General features: G+C 37.7%; 1 protein-coding gene across 1 annotated transcript in view; it reads left to right on the top strand.

Moving 5' to 3' along the window:
- SCFD2 (sec1 family domain containing 2) overlaps positions 1-19,941 on the top strand; it is a 328,968-nt gene that overhangs the window by 17,345 nt on the left and 291,682 nt on the right. Inside the window, exon 3 of the mRNA XM_054291689.1 lies at positions 13,466-13,593. Coding sequence (XP_054147664.1) covers positions 13,466-13,593 — 128 coding nt within the window. The remainder of the gene's footprint in view (positions 1-13,465; positions 13,594-19,941) is intronic.

Here is a 19,941-nt window from a genome sequence, read left to right as displayed (position 1 = left end):
CAGAGAAGCTTAGTCCTGAGTACCTGTGAAGTGACAACACTACCATGTGTTTGGTTGGAACTGAAACTTGTTTTTCCAAGTCTGAGTGTACTGCATTGTTATCCACAGAGTGCCTCAGTATCACCACAATTGTTTAAGATCTGCTTTAGTACTACTTATATTGGAAAAGTTTTAGAATAGCTAAATGTGTTGCCTGTAGTAAAGGCTCTTCTGCAGAGATGACTACTGTGAAGCTATTGCAGAAGGGAAGGAACCTTACCAGCTGGTTAACAGATAGGCATTCTAACAATATGTATTATGTCGTTTTAAATTACATAATTTTTGTAAAGAATAGCTAGGGGTTGGAGGAAGGATAAAAGTTAAACTGGTTTGAGGTGTCCTGACCACATTTTAGGGCTAGGACACTTTGGCCAGTGGATAGTTAATCTGCTTTTCTCTTTGCACAGAACATGTTCAAAATCATGTCTGTATACAAGATGGAGCTTAGTGGGATTTAATACTTCAAGGATTAGTAAGACCTAGAGATCAGTTGGCATCTGTCAAAACCATCCTTACTTTCCTGAGATGTGTTTTGTTTGTTCTCCATTACCCTCAAAGTAAACTACTAGCTCACTCTGCTTCAGCTGTCAGCAAGTAGGGTTAAAATGATCCAACCTTCTGTTTGTTAAGTACACTTGCTGTAGATCAAAAAAAAAAAGCCTTAAAAAAAGATTAATAAAATCCCTCTTTTCTTGATATACTTTCAGTAAAGTTTTTGAGATAATCCAACTTTTGAAAAAGACACGCTGAAATTCATTTTAAGACATTCAGAGGCATTTGGTTGCAGGGTAAGAATCATGCAAGATTATAGACTTCAGAGGTTCTTGAAGTAGATAAGTAATTGTCATAAAAGGACTTGAGGCAAGGATGATGCTGTTTCTTGTTGATACAGTTGCCAGGCATGGCTTCTGTTTCAGGCTGTTTGCGTGACTAATGCTTCCCTTCCACTCATGCTGCAGCCTGGCAAGCAGTGACAGCTCTGCATGGGTTCCTTTCCTACACTCCTTTCCTTCCCAAATGTGCCTTTGTTTCCTCAGGACTTGCCTCAGGGTAACATCTTCCACAATAAACATGATGACACAAAACGTTGCAGTTTGTACAGTAGTCATGTAAAGATGTGAAACTGGCGGTTGATTTTGTAGCATGTTAGTAGAGCTGGGTTCAGGAATTTATTTAGCTTGAACCCGCTTCTTTGCCAGCCATTTCATGCTGGTGCTGTTGCTTCTTCCAGTAGTTCACCAGAGCAGCCTTACTCCTTTAGAGGAATTTTCTTTCTCCCAAAACATTTGATAGCTGATGCAGAAATTACCTTGTAGCAGTATCAGCTGCCATATGAAGTGGGAAAGTTAGGTCAGCTTACTTACATGACTTCCAGTGTGTGTGTGACAGTGTTATGCTTAAATCAGAATTTTCCAAAGGGAGCTTTGGTGTACTGGTCAGTAACCTAAATGCAGTAATTTTGTAATTTGCAGGCAATAGGGCTTTATGGAATTAAGCACTACTTCTCCTTTTCACAGGGTAGTTAGAGAAGACAAAGAGTCCTGATCCAAGCAGTTTTTCCCTGCATTATCAGCTTCTTCTGTTTAGTCAGTTGATTTTACAGATTTGATGTATTTGGATGCCACAGCCCATGTAGGGCACAACGATTTATATCAGTATTTTCTTCTGATGTTACAAATAGAGGGGATCTGGTTTATCTGCATGTATAGCTTTGTTAGTGTTGGCATGTGTCATTTGCAGGATAGCTATGAAAGGAAAGGTAGTCCAGGAATTGCAGAGATTTTGCTTGATGTTTAGTCCACAAACAGATCCCTCTTGATCTTGAGAGGTGTTGTATTTGTAAGGCTTGTGCGTTCTCAGTGCTGCTGGTCACAAGCTTATACATGTAACACAGCCTGTAACATAATTACTGTAGCTTAACAGCAACAATCATTGCAGACTTAGGCATGTTGCTTGTGACAGTGGTAAGATATTTATATAATATTATCCAATTTGGGGTGTGTATTTTTATTCCATCTCTGGACTATTTGATAACTATTTTTTCTGCTCATTTCATTCTGATTCCATAGCGTTTTCTGGAAAGGCGGAGTTAGTTAATTTAAAATTACTAACAAAAAAAAAAAAATTGTTCATCATTCTGTAAATCCTCCAAATTAAACTCTTAATGGCTTAATATGGAGATTATCTTCCCATCTTTTCTACTACTAAGGGAAAAAAAATTGAAGTATGGTTTAAGGAAACTGTGTTAATGTTTCATAATATATAATCTAGTTGAATATTCCATATTATATTACTTCCTTATGTTTCACCTTTTGTTGACCTTCAAGTTTACAGGTTCAAATGGATATTAATGATCTTGGGAATAGCTAGAATAAACAGAACTCAAAAGGGATGAGAACCCATAGATCCCCAAGCTGTTTGTTGGACTGCAATTTTCTTTTTTAACACAGGAAAGTGCTGTGTTTGCCATCTGGCTAGAGGATTATTGTGACCAAATTATTAGACAAAAAAAAGACAGACACACACACACACACACATATATATATATATATATATAAAATGCTACATAAAAAAGCAAAAAAGCTCTGGATATTTTATAAGATTTTTTTCACTAACTGTTTTACTATTAAGATGAAGCAAAATTTCTGTAAAAAATTTCTTTTACTATTAAGATGAAGCAAAATAGAATAAGAAGATTTGTTAAGCAATTTTCAGGTACTCTGTGTGTACCTGTGCACGCATGCATTTGTGCTGACTTGTATGACTTGTATTATGGTAAAATACAGTGCAGGCATTATTTCTCTGCTGTCATGGTTTAATGCACACTGGTGTCATTGGTTTACGCTGTAATTCTTTGATATTGGAAGCAATGAGTAGAGTTGCATTACTTTTTCATAACATCATTCGTGCACAGCTGCATTGTCTCCTGCATGTGGTTATTAGCAAGTAAAGTTGTTTTGTGTCATAGATGTTTAAGTGTGTATGTTAAACTTTTTGGCTTTCTGAAGCCAAAATACTTACTGTATGTGTATCACAGCATATATATATATATATATATATATATATATATATATATACAAATACATCTATATTTAGATCCACATGAAACAAGACTGTGATTAAAATACTTGTCCTTACAATTTTACATGATGCTTGGATCGAGGAAATGTTTGATAAAACTGAAGATGGTCGGTTTGGCAAGAGATGAACATGTTTCAGATGGTGGTTGACCACACTCATCAGACTTGTGTGCATATTGTAATTTAGAAGTATGGCCATCTGTAAAGTAGATATATGAATGAGACAAATACTTAAGTTTCTCTTTCATTTTTTATTTAAGAAAAAAAAGGGAAAATGTGGAATGCTATGTTATCATTTACTTTTGCTGGGAGGTTTTGTTTCCCTTCTTTTTAATCAATTCCTGATGTGAACTGAATCCTTGCCAGCCTTTTAATAACTATTTATTAAATTTTATTGTAATTCAGCTCACCTGTGGGACCAAAAATATGTCAAATGTTAAGAGTCTGATTTACTTTCCATTATCTATAAAGGAAGGAAAAGGAATTCATCCCAAAGCAAGGAACTGTAGGTAAACAGAGAAGTTTTGTGACATCTTGGGGTTGCTGTCTTGGTTGTGTTTATAAGTACCTCCTGAAATGTTTATTTTTAAGTTCTCCCATGCTCTGCTGATAACAGGGAGCATATTTCTTCCTGGTTTGGCATATAGTGGTCATGGTTTTCTTGGAACATAGTAGTTTATAATTTCTACAAAACAGCAGTTTTGCAACTTAAAATTACGATGATGTTTAAAAACTTGCTTGATATCCCTCTCTTCACAATTTTTGTCTGTCTGAAATAAATTTTTTGATTTTTGGTGTTCTCAGCATATTTTAGACCTTGCTACTAAGTTTGTAAAAATCCTGTCTCATACTTCCATATGCTTCTATGTAAGATAAACAGAAACTTAATCTCTCATGTTCAATAACAAATTCAAAGAACACTTTCCTAATACTGTTGGTCTTAGTCACTGGTTGTGTCTTGTGAGTCGTCTTCTTGTGAGTTTCTTTTCTCCTCATAGTAAGCAACAATCTGTTTTATGATCCCATGTCTGAAAATGATTGCAAAATTGAAGTTTACTTGACTGGCATTGCCCTGATGTGTCCATATCTGTAGGTATGCTTCTGTGAAGCTAAATATCATGGCTTGAATACAATGACTTGTGTACAGTAACTGTTCCTTGTCTTATTGGTGTGTTTTAACCAACTTTCCCCTGGTGCACTCCACAATGTACCCTTCTTTTGTGAACCAGAGCTTTCAAAGAATGCTCTGCCTGTTGGGGTTTTTTATGGCCCTGTTGAGTCAGCTGTAGACAAACCAGTAATGAAGGAAAACGTGGGCTGTATCCTGTGGAACTGCCTGGCAGCACCTCCCAGATGTCAAGGAGCAGGCAAAGGAAGTTCTTTGCTCCTTGTTTGGTTTGCAGAGTGATTCTGTATGCTGGGTCAGTATTACTGGCACAAGGAGACCCATGCCAAAGTAAAATCAGGGGAGGAGGCAAAATATTAAGAAATTCTTGACTGCTATTGGCACATCTTGCCTTTTTATGAATGAATCTACTGTGTTAGTGCAGTGAATACTGTACTTCCTTGGTATGGCCACTTGGATATTGAACAATATACAGTGAACTAACAAACTCCTTGTCACCTTTTTTATTACCACAGATATTTCACATAGTCCAGAGGAGAATCCATTGTAAAACTGGTGGCTGATAAGCAGCTCCCAGTTTTGCTCAAAATGCTTCAGCCTTGGTGAAGGCTGCAAGCTGATTTGCAACATTTTAAATATTATTTTAGAACTGCTTTTAAAATGCCCGGCAGCTTCTTTTTTATATGTCTGTTGTTTAAAAAAGTGTTTTTAAATAAATTGGTGACAAAAGGCTCTTAAATATTTAGTCTTACTGTAATGATTTTTGTCTGTATGTTTAAAATTAGATTGTATTTTTTAATTAAAAATTGATGGTGCATTTGTCTTGCAGAAAAGTAATTCCTGTATAATTTGATGATGAAGTTCCCTAAAATCTAATAAATAATAGCTTGGCCATACAGGACTGTGTTCTGAAGTATTTAAACAGTATAGAAGCTTATATACTAGGAAATACCCCTAGTTTGGATATACTAAAGAGCAAAGTATATCAGATATGCAAGACCTCTAGTTTTCTTTTGGGGGAAGCTCAATAGTTTGCAGAACTAACAATATAGAGAATTCATTTACATGATCCTTTCTGTTGTAGGATGTGATTTAGCTTTTGCTTAAGTATCTTATGAAGCACTGATTATTTTCTGAACTTTGCAGTACACTTTGATTGACAGATTAATTTCTTCTTTCATCTATTTTTCTAGTGAGATTATTTCTTTAAAATTCCTGTTTGCAGCATGGAAAAATGCAAGTCTCAAAACCTTGTGCAGTTGAGGCAGAAAGGTTGGTGTTTTAACAGCATTCTGTGTGACCTTTAGTGAATCAATTGTTTTATCAATCAAATTATGCTAGTATGAGTTAATTAATTAACTTGATCTTGATGTGACACAGCCTTCCTGGAGTATACACAGAGAGGAGGGAGGGGAAAGAAGGGTCTGTATAAACACCATATGCAAAGGCTGAAGCTATCAGCCTGCCATTAGCCCTTTATCTGAGAGGCCCTTGGCATATAAATCAAACAATAACCTCTCTGTTTTGACTCAGTGCCAAAGTATACAGCCACAGTTGAGTCTAGGACAGATTACACCCACCGAGTGGCTTGAGGGCTTGGAGTGAAACTGGGAAATAACCATTAAATTATTCAGGAACATATTTATGTTCTTTAATGTTGGCTGTTGGACACTTTTTTTTGGTACTATTTGCTTCATGTTGTAATCATAAAAACCAATACATGGAACCATTTTAACATGCATCTAAGCGAGGATGTGAGAATAATGTTCTAAGTTGAAGGGCTGCAAAGAACTTGTTTTTTAAAAGGCTTTGTGTGTTATGCCATTTTGCAAAATGTTTGCTAATCTATGGCAGAGGTGGTAATTTTCATTCTCCTGCAGTTTTCTGCAAGCACACTACCAAGATGATATTAGCTTTTTTGAATGTTTTTTTTCTAAGGTTAGGATGGATTGGAATATAGTTCCAGTTTCTACTGTCTGAAATGCATTTAATTAGGCTGAGCAGATCTGCCAACTGTACAAAATGTTCAACAGCACAAGGACAGCCCACTGCTAGGAACCATTTTAAAACTTAATGTTATTTTGCTTTCTTAGAAATACTGTTAGTCCCTTCTGGGAATGTGCAACTTACATTAATTTGAAAACAAAAATTTTGTGGATTTTGCATTTTTCTCTGAGTAAAGTCTTGGTTACTCTTTAGTTGAACACACATTGGCCTAGCCCATCAAGAGCACATGCTTGGGATGTGCTCAAATTGCAGCCATCATAGAGACTGAGCTCCTGGAAATACTGATAGCTGTTTCTATATGGAAAATTTTAGATAAATTATGTTGGAGCTGTTTGGAGACTTTCAGAAGGGTGAAATGAAGAGTAGCTTCATTCTCTGAGCCCAGCTGTTTCTGGGAACATGACAGTGTGGAGCTCTTCTCATCCACCTGGTATTCCCCACAGCATGTCCACACAATCCCTGTTGTTGGAGGAGCTGCTGTTCCAGGGAGGCTGTTCCAGATGTTGTTGGTTGTTTCCAGTGGAGGGCAGCTGTGTGTGTGGTGGGGTGCAGTCAGGGATATGCTGTCCCCACCACGTTGTCAGGCTGGCGCTTGTCCCCAGGAATCCACAGCACATCTGGTGCAGCCTCTGCTGCCTCTGAAACCATGGGGCAGTTGGAGGAGGGAGGATGTCTCTTGATACCTGGCCCTTTGCTCCAGGCTCAAAGCCAAATCTTTGCATCTTATCACAGGCTTGTGCTTCTTTTTGTTTCATCAGTATTCAAATGACATATTGCAGCAATGGATTTGTCCTTCATAGTAATGGTCTTCTGACCACCTGGTGGTGTTTTTTGAAGTGCTGTGCACTTAATGTGGGTGTTGTGTTGTCTTTAAAGAAATGTGTTATTGCAAAGGCAATATTTGGCAGCACACCCGTTTTTTTTAGCAGTCACTCAGTTTTGGGCAGCTTTGTGGTATTAACGACCCTCTAATTTAATCTTTACTGAATTTTTCCCTTCTCCCTTCCTCTTGTGAAAATATACAGATGCAGCTGAGTTGTAAAGCTATATAGATGAAAGGTGAAAGCTTTGCTGGTACAATAACCACAGAATCTGTCACGTGTTGAGACTACCACAATTTTCCTTCTGATTTTTTTTATCTGTGAAAGTATAAACACGACTACTTTGTTATGCTGAAATTCTGTCATTTTGGTTGATTAATTTTTGAAGCCCACTCAGTTATTTTCTGTCTTCTATTCAGAGCCTATGTCAGCAAGTTACTGTTTGAAATCCCATGTCCTTTGCCAGGTGTCTAAATAAGAACATTTGCTTATTCTTTCTTCCTTATTAGCATCTTGCTCATATGATGTCCTCCACCTGGTTCTTTGCTGTTTGTGATGTTGTGATATAGGCTGTGCTTCCACGTGATGCCAAGAGGTTTAAAACCAAAATAAAACTGTACAAGTCATCTTTTTCTTCCTTCATTTAAGCTACAGGAAACCTGCAAAGGAAACTGTATGTAGATACTGATTTCTCAATTTGGTCTTTGAAAGGGTTATGGAAGAGACTTTTGACCTGTTTTTCAGTAAGCCTGGGGGCATGGCAGGGCCTTCATGTAACTGAAAAAAATGCCAATGTTTTATAAGGAGAAAACATGATGACCTGAATTTGTCCTGTTAGGCAAAGAAGTCCAGACAAAAATCCAGTAATAGATAATATACATGTCACTTTTATCTTCCTTGACTGGAAATTAGATCACATCATGATAATTTGCAATAGCTTGCCAGAGACTACATATGTGGTTGATAATTCTGGTGATTATGGTATGCTGCTTGGACAAGAGTGTTTGACTTGTTTTTATTGGTTAATTACTCATGCTGATTGAAGAAATATATTGCCAAACTAATACTGTAAATGTTAGGAGAGTTGGGAATGGTCTAATCATACATCTGAAAACATAATGATGAATGAGGAACACTTAGTAATTGAATTAACATATTTTCTAGTATAGGCTTACTACTTCCTGACCTTTTGCTCTTGCATTAGAGACCAGGAAGACCATATTTTAATAATTTGTAAATAATAGACAAGACCTGAAGCAGTAAGGGAAGTAAATATTTTTCTGTGCTGGTGGTATGAAGCAAGTCACATGTCATTTCAGCCAAGGGTAAATTGTGGTGTTGTGCACTGGGCCCCCTCAGGGTAAGTGCCCCCAGATTTCTGTCCTTGCCTCTAGTTTTGCATCTGCTCTGAGAGTTTACTCTCCATTGACTGGTGCTTGATTTCACCTATTTCCAGACTACTGCCTCCAGCTGGGTAATAGCACATCCCAGTGCCACCAACCTCCCCTGTTCTCCCCAAATTGTTCAACATGAATAGCTTTGATTCTAAGCCTACAGATGATCAGGGATAGGGATACTTTCTGTCTGTCAGATAAACTTGGCAGTGTTGTCCTTGCAGGACTGGACCAGACCGGATCAAGAGAGTAAGCCACAATTATTTTAATTGGTGCAAGATTAGGCATTTGATAATGAACCTGCAAATGTCTAGATCAAACAAAATAGTTTAGTTATCAGAACACGTTACTGAAAGGAGTTCCATGGGAACAAGAGCAAGTTCCCCCACAGTGAGTAAGTATTGCTGAAGCTAGTGCACCATCACCAAAAAAACCTGCCTACCATACTGTACCCTTACTTCTGCTCAGGGTTTTGGCTTTTCCACCCTGCATCTTGTAAACAACAGATTTCATTGTGTGGTCTTTCCTTTGGATATTATAAATTTGAGAAGCCAGCTAGTTCGCCACCTCATGGCTAAATATTTTTATTAAAGATTTTGATCTTTGTTTTTCTATCTCTCCTTGAAGCACCTGCATCAAGCTTTAGTCAGCATGGAACATCCCAGTCTCTCTGACTGGTTCTCATCAGCACCTTTTTCCTGGCACAATTGCCAGCTGGTGTCTCATTTTAGGATTTGTATAGATTATGGATCTGATTACTTGGTCCTTTTGCCCTCTGTCTTCCTGATTCAGCTTTGAAAACTGGAATGCAATTACCAGAAGTAGAGGAGCTGCATCTTTTATTTTTCTAGATTTCTCCCTCTTTCTTTATAGTCTTTTTCATTGTTGTTTTTAAGTAGAAATTATATGCACTTAAATTTTAATTAATTTCGGAACAGAGAATGTCTCATTAAAAAAGCTTGTCTGTGAGGGAAAGGGAGAAATTTGCAATTATGAGATGTCTGTCAAAGGTTGCTTTTTGTAAATTGTGTCCAGTGGGGCTTTTCAGAGACTTACGCTTTTTCTCAGGACTTAATGTGATATTTTTGTTTAATAAATTTTCTACCAAGTTAGTGCTATGCTTGTTTTTATTAAATTCTGTTTTCTGATATAACTGGTTGATTAGGTACAATACAAGGACTATAGCGATAAAAAAAATGGACAGGGTATCAAATCTGTGAGCAAAACTGTACCCTTGCTGGTGAAACTGATTTTCTGGAAAGGCCCCTGCATTTTAGTGTTCTCTTCTCTTTGTCAGGTTTGCTGTGCCCTGCAAAACATTTTGTAATAGAAAAGCACACCAGTGTGCTTTTCTATTAAAATTAGGTAAATATTACAGTGTACTGTAATATTTACCTAATTTTGTGACATTTATTTTGAAAGGTGTTTTTGAATTCCTGAGATGTACTGTTGTGTAACTGTAAAGGATCTATTTTTCTTAAGCAAACCATCACCATTCAGACAATATCTTTTAAGGTTTTTGTAATGCATTGAATATTTAAAAAAACCCCAAAAACTTCTTCATTTCAGAAAGCTACTTTCAGAGTGCAAAGGTTGACTTTAATGTGTAAAATATATTATAAGACAATGTGTATTATATAATATAAGATAATGTGTAAAACCAATGCATAGTTCTTGGGAAGTCAAGGAATGCAAGACAAGGGCGAAATTTGAATTGGGGTACTGGATTCCATAGAAATCACTGATTACCAGTGTCACTGGATTGAGGCATTTGCACCAAAGCAGAGGAACTGCAGATGGGAAAAAAGTGGAGGGGAAGGGCACCATGACAAGAGCTGGAAGGCAGTTGCAGACAAATGTTTCCCCAAAAGGGTAAGATAAGATAATTTATTTTCCTCTAAAAGGAAAATGCTGTGGTAACTTCTCAGATCAGGCAAGAGGCAACACCAGAGCCCTGTACTGTGTCCTACTGACTCACTCCCAGCAGTTATTCCTGTCTTGTTACTGATGAAGGTTAAGAGTGGGTGTTTTTCAAAGCAAAAACATTTATTGGAAAGGGTAATAGAAGGGGAACAGGAAAAGTGTTAGCAGCAGGAAAAATACAAGTACTTTTGTGGCTATTTTTCCCTGTTATATTAAAAAAAAAAGAGTTGTTTGCTCTGGATTGACCTAATCAGTTGACTGTGTTACCTATTGATATAGATTGACCTCATCCTGCTTATATATAGTTATATATATGATACCTAAACCACTAATTATTCTGCAAAGCAGTGGGAAAAAAAATGTCTACAGAAAATCTGGATGACAGAGATGTAGCATACAGGAGTGTGGTTGACTCTCCTTTCCTTTAAGGCTGTACCACAGTTGTTTTGCTTTTTGCTATTTTTGATGTATTAAAGCAGCTCTCAGGGGTCCTGCAAACTTTGGTTCTTGAGATTAAAGAAAAACTTACTGTGGCTAAAGGACGAAGAAAGAATATAAAAAGCAAAAAGTAAATCCACACCCCTCCCTTTTTTTTCTTTCCTAAAGCATTAGTATGACTCATTCTTAATATTTTGTTTCTTTGTTTAGTTTAAAATAATGGGTCTGTTATTTTGGAGGGGTATTATAGTTTATTAACAATTAGAAGTACCAGCTGAAACAGGGACTTCTGGTAGTGATGATAGAAAATAGTATGATACATGTTGCTTTCTAAGACTTGCCACCTAAAGTGACAGGACTGATCCACACATGGTGTGGAAAGGAAGAGCAGCAAGCAAGGATTATGGAAAAATGGTGCAACCTTATCACATGCACTCTTCTATTGACTTCTATAGATGCTTTTAGGATGAGTTTTCCACACTTTACTGTTTGCTAAGTACCTTTATGAAGTATAGGAGTGAGATTGATGAGACTACAGAAACCTGTGGAAAATCTGATAGGCTTTTATTTTAGCTTCCTTATGTTGCTTTTTTTCCTTTATTTGAAAGGCTCAGCTCCTGGTATCTTGTTTGTGTGAGACTCTGCTTACATTTATGGTGATGAGAATTGTGAGATTGAGAACAGGCTAAAGATGTTCTACAGGAATTTTACTTTTTTTTTTCTTTCAAATACAGAAAAAAGTATTTTTAAACCTAGCTTACTGCTGTTTCAGGTTCAGTTCCTGCTCTCTATAGATTTGGTATTGGAACTGTAGATTCAGGAAGGGATTAGTTATCAGACAATGCAGTGGCCTTATAAAATCCAAACTTCAGGCCCAGGTGTAAATGACATCCCACAGCGAGACATCCCCTGTGAATGTGATGGGAACAGGATCAACACAGTGCATTTACAAGTGGTGTTGGGTGTGGAGAAGATTTAGTAGATAATATGTAAAAATAGCATACCTGAGGATCACAGAATCAGAGCTATTAAAAGACCTCCAAGATCATCGAGTCCAACCTTTGACTGAGTACTCCCATGCCCACTAAACCATACCACAAGGTGTCAATTCTCCTAATTTTTGGACACTTCCAGGTATGGTGACTCCACCACTTCCCTGGGGTACCTGTGCTTGACAACCCTTTCCATAAAGAAATTTTTATATTATATTGAAGCATCCAGTTGCTTTGGAAATCTCTCATTTCTTGCACTATTGTATGTTACATATTACTGTAGTTTTTCTTGTGAGTAATCTTCTTGGAGCTGCTGTCCATGAAAAGTCACAGCAGCAGTGCTCAGATTGCACTTGATGATGGAGGTGAGGGAGCTGCTGCAGGTGCCCCAGCTGCTTTTGGGAGGTGCTGCCTGCTGCCTCTGTGTTTAGAAGGAGGTCAAGTGGCACTGTATGAAAGAGAAATGGAAAGACTGTGTTAGGTCATCTGATTTTTATTTTTTTCTTTGTCACTCATGGCAGTAGGGTAAAATTTGCACTTCCTATTCATTTGTGATCTGTTCAGAAGAAGGATAACTCAACCTTTTTCCCACAGTCCTTGCACCCACTCAGGCTTTGACAGAGGATGTGGGTTGCTTGGATGTCAGAAGTGGGGCTTGGTGATCCTCTTACCTGGTTTGGAAGACAGTACAGATTTGCTCAATACAGCCCTGCTGTTGCAGCAGAACATAAGAACAGCTGCTCTGGAATGGTATCAAATGAATTATTACGGATTTTTATTTCCGTGAAACAAAGCTTGTTTTGGCATGTTTATAAGCATGTTGTAAATGACATCAAAATGCCTTTAGGAGTTAAATGTCTCCTGAGGAGAAAACAGACGGAAGCTTTTCCTTTAAAACAAAAAATACATTAAAAAAAAAAAAATCAACATAGTTAATCCCAATGTGTGGCTTTAGCCCCAAGCAAGGGATTTTCCTGCCCTGTCCTCCCTTACCACTGAGAGAACACTGAATTCATTCACACTAGCAACAACTGCAGTGTCCTGGAGGAAGGAGAAGACTGACAGGGAGCTGAGTGCAGATGAGCTACACAAATGCCTAATATAAGTTTAGCAGCAACAACAACAAAAAGGAAATCTGTAATTGCAGAAATCATAAGGACAGTTAATTTCTGCTCTGGATTATTCGTTTCACTTACGGAGAATCCATGAAACTCAACGTGACAGTAGTTCATCAAAATTATGACAGCAGCCTTCAGCACTGGGAGTGCCAACTTTGGGATATAAACTCTCATGGGGATGTTAGAGCCCATCCTTTCCATAGCTTTTTAGTAACTGAAGAAGTTTGGACTGTTTCTGATATTCTCATGGTTGAACAGTAGTGGTTACTTTTAGAATGACATGCTTATTTATTATATGTGAATTCCAATGCTTTGTAATTGGTAGCAAAAAAATCTAGCTTTTCTGTAAAACTGTAGCAACTGTTCTGCTAAGAATAGTCAAGATTTTATATCACTTTATTTTTGCTTGTATCCTCCCTACCTGAGAGATTAGTAAGTAGAAGCATTCATCTCAAAACATAAATGTTGATGTAAGTTTACTCCATTATTCAAGCAATGTTTACTATAGTCGTGTCATTTTCTTACAGTGATCCAGCTGCCAAAGCTCTCTGGGAGTCTTTCATGAACCTCAAACAAAAGGAGGCTGTGATGGAGGCCAGGAGACACCTTGTGGAGGCTGCAAGCAGAGAAAATTTACCTATTAAGATGAGCATGGGTGAGCAATGTGACATAGTCTCCCTAACAAAGTAATAATGTGAAAGATATCAGCTTATCTTTTTCCACATCACCCTCTTGGGCAAAACCCACCCATTCTTGGTTCCTCCCCATCCTTGTCAACAGGTTTCAGGTGGCCTTCATGGCTACCTTAGGATCTTTCTGGTATATAAGGGAGAGACATTTTTTTTTAAAGAATACAACAACCTTAAAAAGATTGAGAACCGTGGAAAAGTTTTGGAGTTTTAGAAGGGGGGTTTTAAAGGCATGTAAATGGTTAACAGTGCTCCTGGTCTATATTTTACAGAGCATGATGATTTTTTTCTTAAAAAGTTAGCAAGATTTGTGTCCTGAAAGCAGACATTGTAAATAGCAACTGAAAGTCGTGCAGCTCTTGCATATGATGACATTATTTAGGTAGTATTTACATTGCATAGGTAATGAGGTTTATGTTAAGGCTGCCTGGTTCAGGGGAGTTTAAGCTGAAATCCATGTCTGGACACACTTTAAACCTCAATTTCTCAAAATATTAGAGAAACAGATTAAGACACAATGGCTTTCAATAGCTCTTTTAGAACCTCATTCTCATCATGTCCCATACTCAGTAAAACATGGCAATTGATATATTAGGCATATGAAAACTGTTATTGGCTCTATACAGCAACATTTTTGTATTATGCATACTGTTAGGTCTACTTCTTGCTGAACTTTTCATCAAGAGAGAAAGGTCCTCATGGAATAAGAGTAACAGACTTTTATCTGTGACCCTAGAGTAAACTGCCAAGATATTGTAGAATTAGATGTACAACCAACTCATTAATTCCTTACAACTGTAAGATACTGTATGGTTTTTGCAAATACCTAGAGCATGCATTTAATGGATTATTAATCAGAAATATTAGATTTCTGTAACAGTAATGTTGTAACCTGTTTTAAAGAAGTGGAAAAGGAGTAGCTCAGAAAAGGCTATTTACAAATTTGTCTGAAGGAGGGAAGGTTCAGTAAACAATAAAATCTTGTTTAAGTTTTTAATATGTGCGTGAGTACTCACCATAATAATGTTAAGAAGCCTCCACTATTTTTCTGTGACATACTCTTTAAAAGCAATTATTATCTTATTATTATTATTAATGTTGAAATTCATCTTTGTTATAAAAGTAATTGCTTCTTGTCTTCAAGGGGTAATGATCCATCTGTGACCTTTGCTCCTTTGTGTGAATTATTAGATTAGCCACCCTTTCCTCTGTGTCCCCTTCCTGTGTATCCAGTGAAGGCTGCAGTAACCTAGTTTTTAATCACAGTGGCTGACACTTACTGAATGTCTTGCATGATACACTGCTGTATGGAAATATTAGGAGTTGATGGTGAAACAAATTCCTGATTTTTTTTGTTGTTGTTGAAATGTAGCATAAAGTAATATTCACAGAATTTTGTTCTTCTGTGAATTGTATATTTATCTTGCACTGGAATCATAATCAGTTGTTAACTTTGTAGTGGAAATTCAAAGGGTGAAGTAAAGTTTGAGGTAGTCTTGTAAATGATAAACAGGGATAGAATAAGAAACAAGGAGAGGGGTGCACTTGAGTCACCAAAATAAACCATTTCTTACTGTGCAGAATGCAGAAAACCTGAAACTCACACCCAGATGTCATATTGTGCAATGACACATATTGGTAAATGACTTCTTAAAATGGACATGTATACAGCATTCACTGCTTGTTCACCATGCTGCAGAACATCTTGCTTTTTTGTAGGGAAGCTGGAAATTGTGCTGTTTATCAATTGTGGCATTTGCGGAGAAGCAAAAAATCGTAGTGGCCCGCTCTGGTTCTGATTGCTGTGGTGTATTGAAAGGCTCCTTCCACTGCAGCTGTGATATGAGGCAACTCTGGCTGGAGAAAAGGGAAGTGCTTTCACTGGGCTCTGTGCTTGGACTTGAGTTTTTTATGATTTTACCTCAGGTTCTGCCTGTGTTGGAAGATCTCAGTGGACTGCACATTGTTTTTCTCAACACTTAGGGTACTTTCTGAGTTTTTTATGGCCCTGATATTAAATGTCAGAGATTTTCTAGCATGAAAGTTTCCTCTTACTCTCTTTACTAAGACCAGCTGTGTCAGATGGTAAGAGTATTTTCCCTAGTACTTCATTTTTGCTTTTTTGTTTTTCCCCTGGAAATAAGGAGTGAATTACATTTGAAAGCAAAGCTTTGCATTCCATTTGGTGTAGTTGAGCCCTCCTGCAGTGGCCACCTGCCTGAAAACCTGCATCACTTGTGACACTGGCAGCATGGGAGCCCTTTGCAGTGATGGGAAACTCAATCACATCCTGTTTCTGTATTTTCAGTGAAAGGAAAAGAAATTCTGTTGTTCTCTGAGCTTTGAAAGGCTGCTTATTGCTCTGCTCATGTGCTTCCAGTTTTCCCCTGCAAGGGATGTGCCTGATGCCCAGCTTTCATTTTTCTCTGCCTCCTCCATGTGGCAGGAGCAATGACAGCTCTGGGAGGACACACAGCTCAAGCTTTTGCTTTCTGGTATGTGCTGAATGTGTCTTCCTCCTCCTGAGATGAAGGAGAGTAAGAAAACTGTAGAAGGGGACACATGTCTTCTCTCCAGCACATTCAAATGTCTGTAGGCCACTGGGAATTCCATATTTTTCCATTGAGATCAGCAAGAAGAGAGGAGAAGAGATCTGATGAAGGAGAAAAAAGAGAAATAAAGGATGCAACAATTATGATTACGTTTTTTGAGCTGGGTAGATTGGAGCTCTGCTTTCAGGTGTTCTTGATTTGCATATTCATTGTTTTAGTTGTATCAAGGGAGGTGGTAATGGGGATGTCTGAAGTATTTGTTTGCATGTAAATAGGTGAAGTTGTCCTTTCTAGATGTAATTTAAATAAAGAGGCATTAAAATATTTCATGTCAATCTATATACACACACTTCGAAAAACCCAAAAGCCAACAAACAACACTTTTAAAGAAATACATCAGCTCCATTTTTCCTCTGAGGTATTTGCATTTGTGTGTTACGTACCCAGATGAGGGCTGGTAAATACTTGCCAAATTCTGGTCAGATATCCTCTTGTGTAGCTGTAAACACATAGGTGTAAATTATTTTGACATAATAAAAATCCTCGCATTTAAAACATATTTTATTTAAAGAATTAAATATCCCTTTGAAAAGCTCTTTGGAAGAAAATATTGTCTTAATAGCTTTTGGGCAAGATTTATAGCATTGTGCTAAATTTGAGTGAAATTGTAAATACTGGAAAGGGATTACTTCTGCCCACTCCTTGGTAAGTGACTGTAAGGAAGCTGCTCTGGAGCAGCAGAGAGATTGCTGCTTTTTCCATTCCTGAATTTCCTGCTCCATTCTTCATTAGTCTGATGCATATCTTAATCATCCTCTGAGCATGGCTGGCCCTGACTCTCTCCTTGAAAGCTTTACTATTAGCATAGTATTTGGCAGTGGTAAAACCTTTGCTACAAATGTTCTTCTGTGGCTTTAGCAGCACCCGTACTCTTCTGTTTGAAAAGAACACAGTAAACCTTGACTGAATCTGAATTCCTTTATTGTGTCTTTTTGCTGGCATGGAGACTGGTGAAAGTTGAAACACTGGTACAGTAACAGAAACAAAGTGCAGTGTGCTGTTCCACAAGCCCCTGTTAGCGAGAGGAAAGCCATTTGGTTTCTTTCCATTTGAATTGTACACAGTTTTAAAAATCACACTCACTATAAAATTAGCAAAGCCTTAGTCTTTGTGAAGTAAAAAAAGAGTGCTGTAACTTTTTCAGATGGGGTGGTTTATATGGGTTGAATTGAATTATTTGTTTGGATGGAAATAGGAAGATGCTGACATTCCAGTGTGACAATACGAAATAATATTTTGAGTTTATAGCAGTAGCTTAAAATGGACAAGATCAATACAGTAGATCAATACTTTAAAAAGCATAAAGCATATAAAATGTACATTATTTTCTTTTTAATGAAGAGTTGCATTGGACTGCAACAGTGTTTAACATGCTATTTGTTGTTTATGAGACCAATATAAAAATATTCAATAAAATATTGAATATCAAAACCAATATTCAATACTCTAAATTTCTGGAATAAATTTTAAGGATAAAAGCTACCAGCCAAGATGATGAGCTAATAAGGTGGGTAAGTACATATACATATATATATGTATATATATATATATCTATCTTTCCAGATCAAGCAAGTCTGATCTCGGTTATCTAAAATCCAATGATTAGGACAATTTTGTGATGGAGACAAGTAGTGAGACATCACCAGCCTAAGTCTGAAGTCCTTGCAAGGGAGTAGAAAGAAGCAGAGCTCAGTGTGGTCTGTGGGTATTTGAATCCATTCTGCAGCATGTCTCTGTAAGTGATGGGTACCTGGATTTCACCTGGGTTTGGAGACACTATGACTCCTCATTTTGCAGAGAAGATATGGTATTATAGACTGGTTCTTGGGATGCTTGTTATGTTTCTCTGATGCCTGTTTACCTGGTCTCCAAATCCTTTGGGAGAACAAGTAGCAGGATCAGTAAGGCAGCAACCAAAGTTCTCCTCCAGGCAGCCTCATGAAGTGAGTGGCTTCTTCTACCAACTCGATTGTAACTGGCCTGGCTTAGCCTGAGGTGTCCCAAATGTCTAATAGTGGGTCTCACACTGCCTCTTCAAGGGCTCCCTGATCTTCTCAGGAAATTTTTCCAAGGAGAGGGGGAATGCTGCTTTTCTCAGACCTGAATTCCTTCCATTGTACAGCCTGGATCCTGAACAGACAATTCTTAACTTCAATTAGTCTGCTCTTTGTCTCTTTAAAAGTAACAGAAGTCCTGCAGTGAGGGACTTTCTAGCCAAGCGTATTTTTTTTCCAGCGTATTGCAATAGTGAGTTCCTGGTTTTTCCCTGTAGTGCAGCTAAAAATGTAGTCTTGACCTGAAGCAAATGTTCCCAACCTCAGTGATGGTCAATATAGCAGATGTTTTGTTGCATCATTCACCCCTGGAGGCAGGAAGGCTTTTTGCTTCTCAGTGTGCTAAAAGTTTTTGAAGACTTTGAAGTCAAGTTTCTGTAAAATTTGGAAATGTTCCTATTTGGGAGGCTTCTGTATAGGCCTTTGCATTTCCAGGGGAATGTACTTTGAGTATTGTGGGGATAATACCAGGCTTTCCCTGGTACTGTTGATGAAGGTAGTTTCTGAACAGTATTTACCACATTGAGAATTGTAGAAAGACATTGATATTATGGCTATTTCACTTTGCATTGTTACAACAGGCTGAAGTTCGGGGCTTCAACCCTGTTGAGGGTTCACCTAACTAACTAAATAGATCCCATCCTCTGACAGTGATCTGGGTTTGCCAGTTTAGGACAGAAATGTTCCGAGCTCCACATGTGCAGAGAGTATGCTTAAACATGCTTAAGAGTATCTTAAACAGCTAAACTTTTCAAATTTCTGTAACTCACTAGATGTAACAGAAAAGATGAAGGATCCTCATATTCCTACCAACAAAGTTCTCTGTTTTTCAGGAGATGTGACACAGTAGCTGAGATGGAGAGACATTCATGAGCAGAAGTTTAGTTTTCATCAGTAAGTGACACTGCATTAGCATGTAGTGTTGTTTAGGAGCATCACCAGCTGAGAATCCATCTTTGTGCTAGTCATTATACTTCTTTCAAACTGGATATTGTACCTGTTCATTTTCTTTTCACTCCCACCTGCTGATACTCAGAATAGCATCTTTGAGAGCTTAAAATAGTTACTCAAAAGAAAAAACAAGCACACCTCAAAATAACTGGAACTACATGGAAAGAGACATCCATATGCATATTTGCAACTTATCCAGCCCTTTTTTCCTGTCTAGCACATACAGGTTCCTGTATTTGAAAGAATCATGTGATTTATGAGGAGCAAATATTTATGTTTTTGCTGTGAATCCTATGCAGGTTGAAGATTGAATTGAGCTCTTATTGGGCTTGGGAACAGCTGTTGGTGTGGAGGCAACTGTGTGGCAGAAGCTTGGTGGTAAAGAAGATAAGGCAGTGGCAGAAAGCTTATTTTGAGAGCACAGCTATTTATCCTTTCTTATCAAGGGCATTCCAGAGGAAGAATTACATGATACAAAGTTGATTGATAAGGTCTGGCAGGAATTTTGCCTTTTTTGATAACTGCTTCCATCATAGCACAGAATGAGGGATATCAACAAGTAGGGATGAGCTATAAAATAATCTTGTATTGGAAGGGATCTCTGAAGTTGTAGTCCAACCTGCTACTCAAATCAAGGACAGCTTAAGAGTTAGGCTAGATAGACTGTACCCCTTGTTCAGCTGGATTTTGAATATTA

The sequence above is a fragment of the Melozone crissalis genome, unplaced genomic scaffold, assembly GCF_028551555.1.
Source record: "Melozone crissalis strain CALT ecotype California unplaced genomic scaffold, PUWL_Pcris_2 ptg000006l_1, whole genome shotgun sequence".
Classification (NCBI taxonomy): domain Eukaryota; kingdom Metazoa; phylum Chordata; class Aves; order Passeriformes; family Passerellidae; genus Melozone; species Melozone crissalis.
Note: the sequence above shows the minus strand (reverse complement) of the source record. Positions and strands in the feature narration are given on the sequence as shown.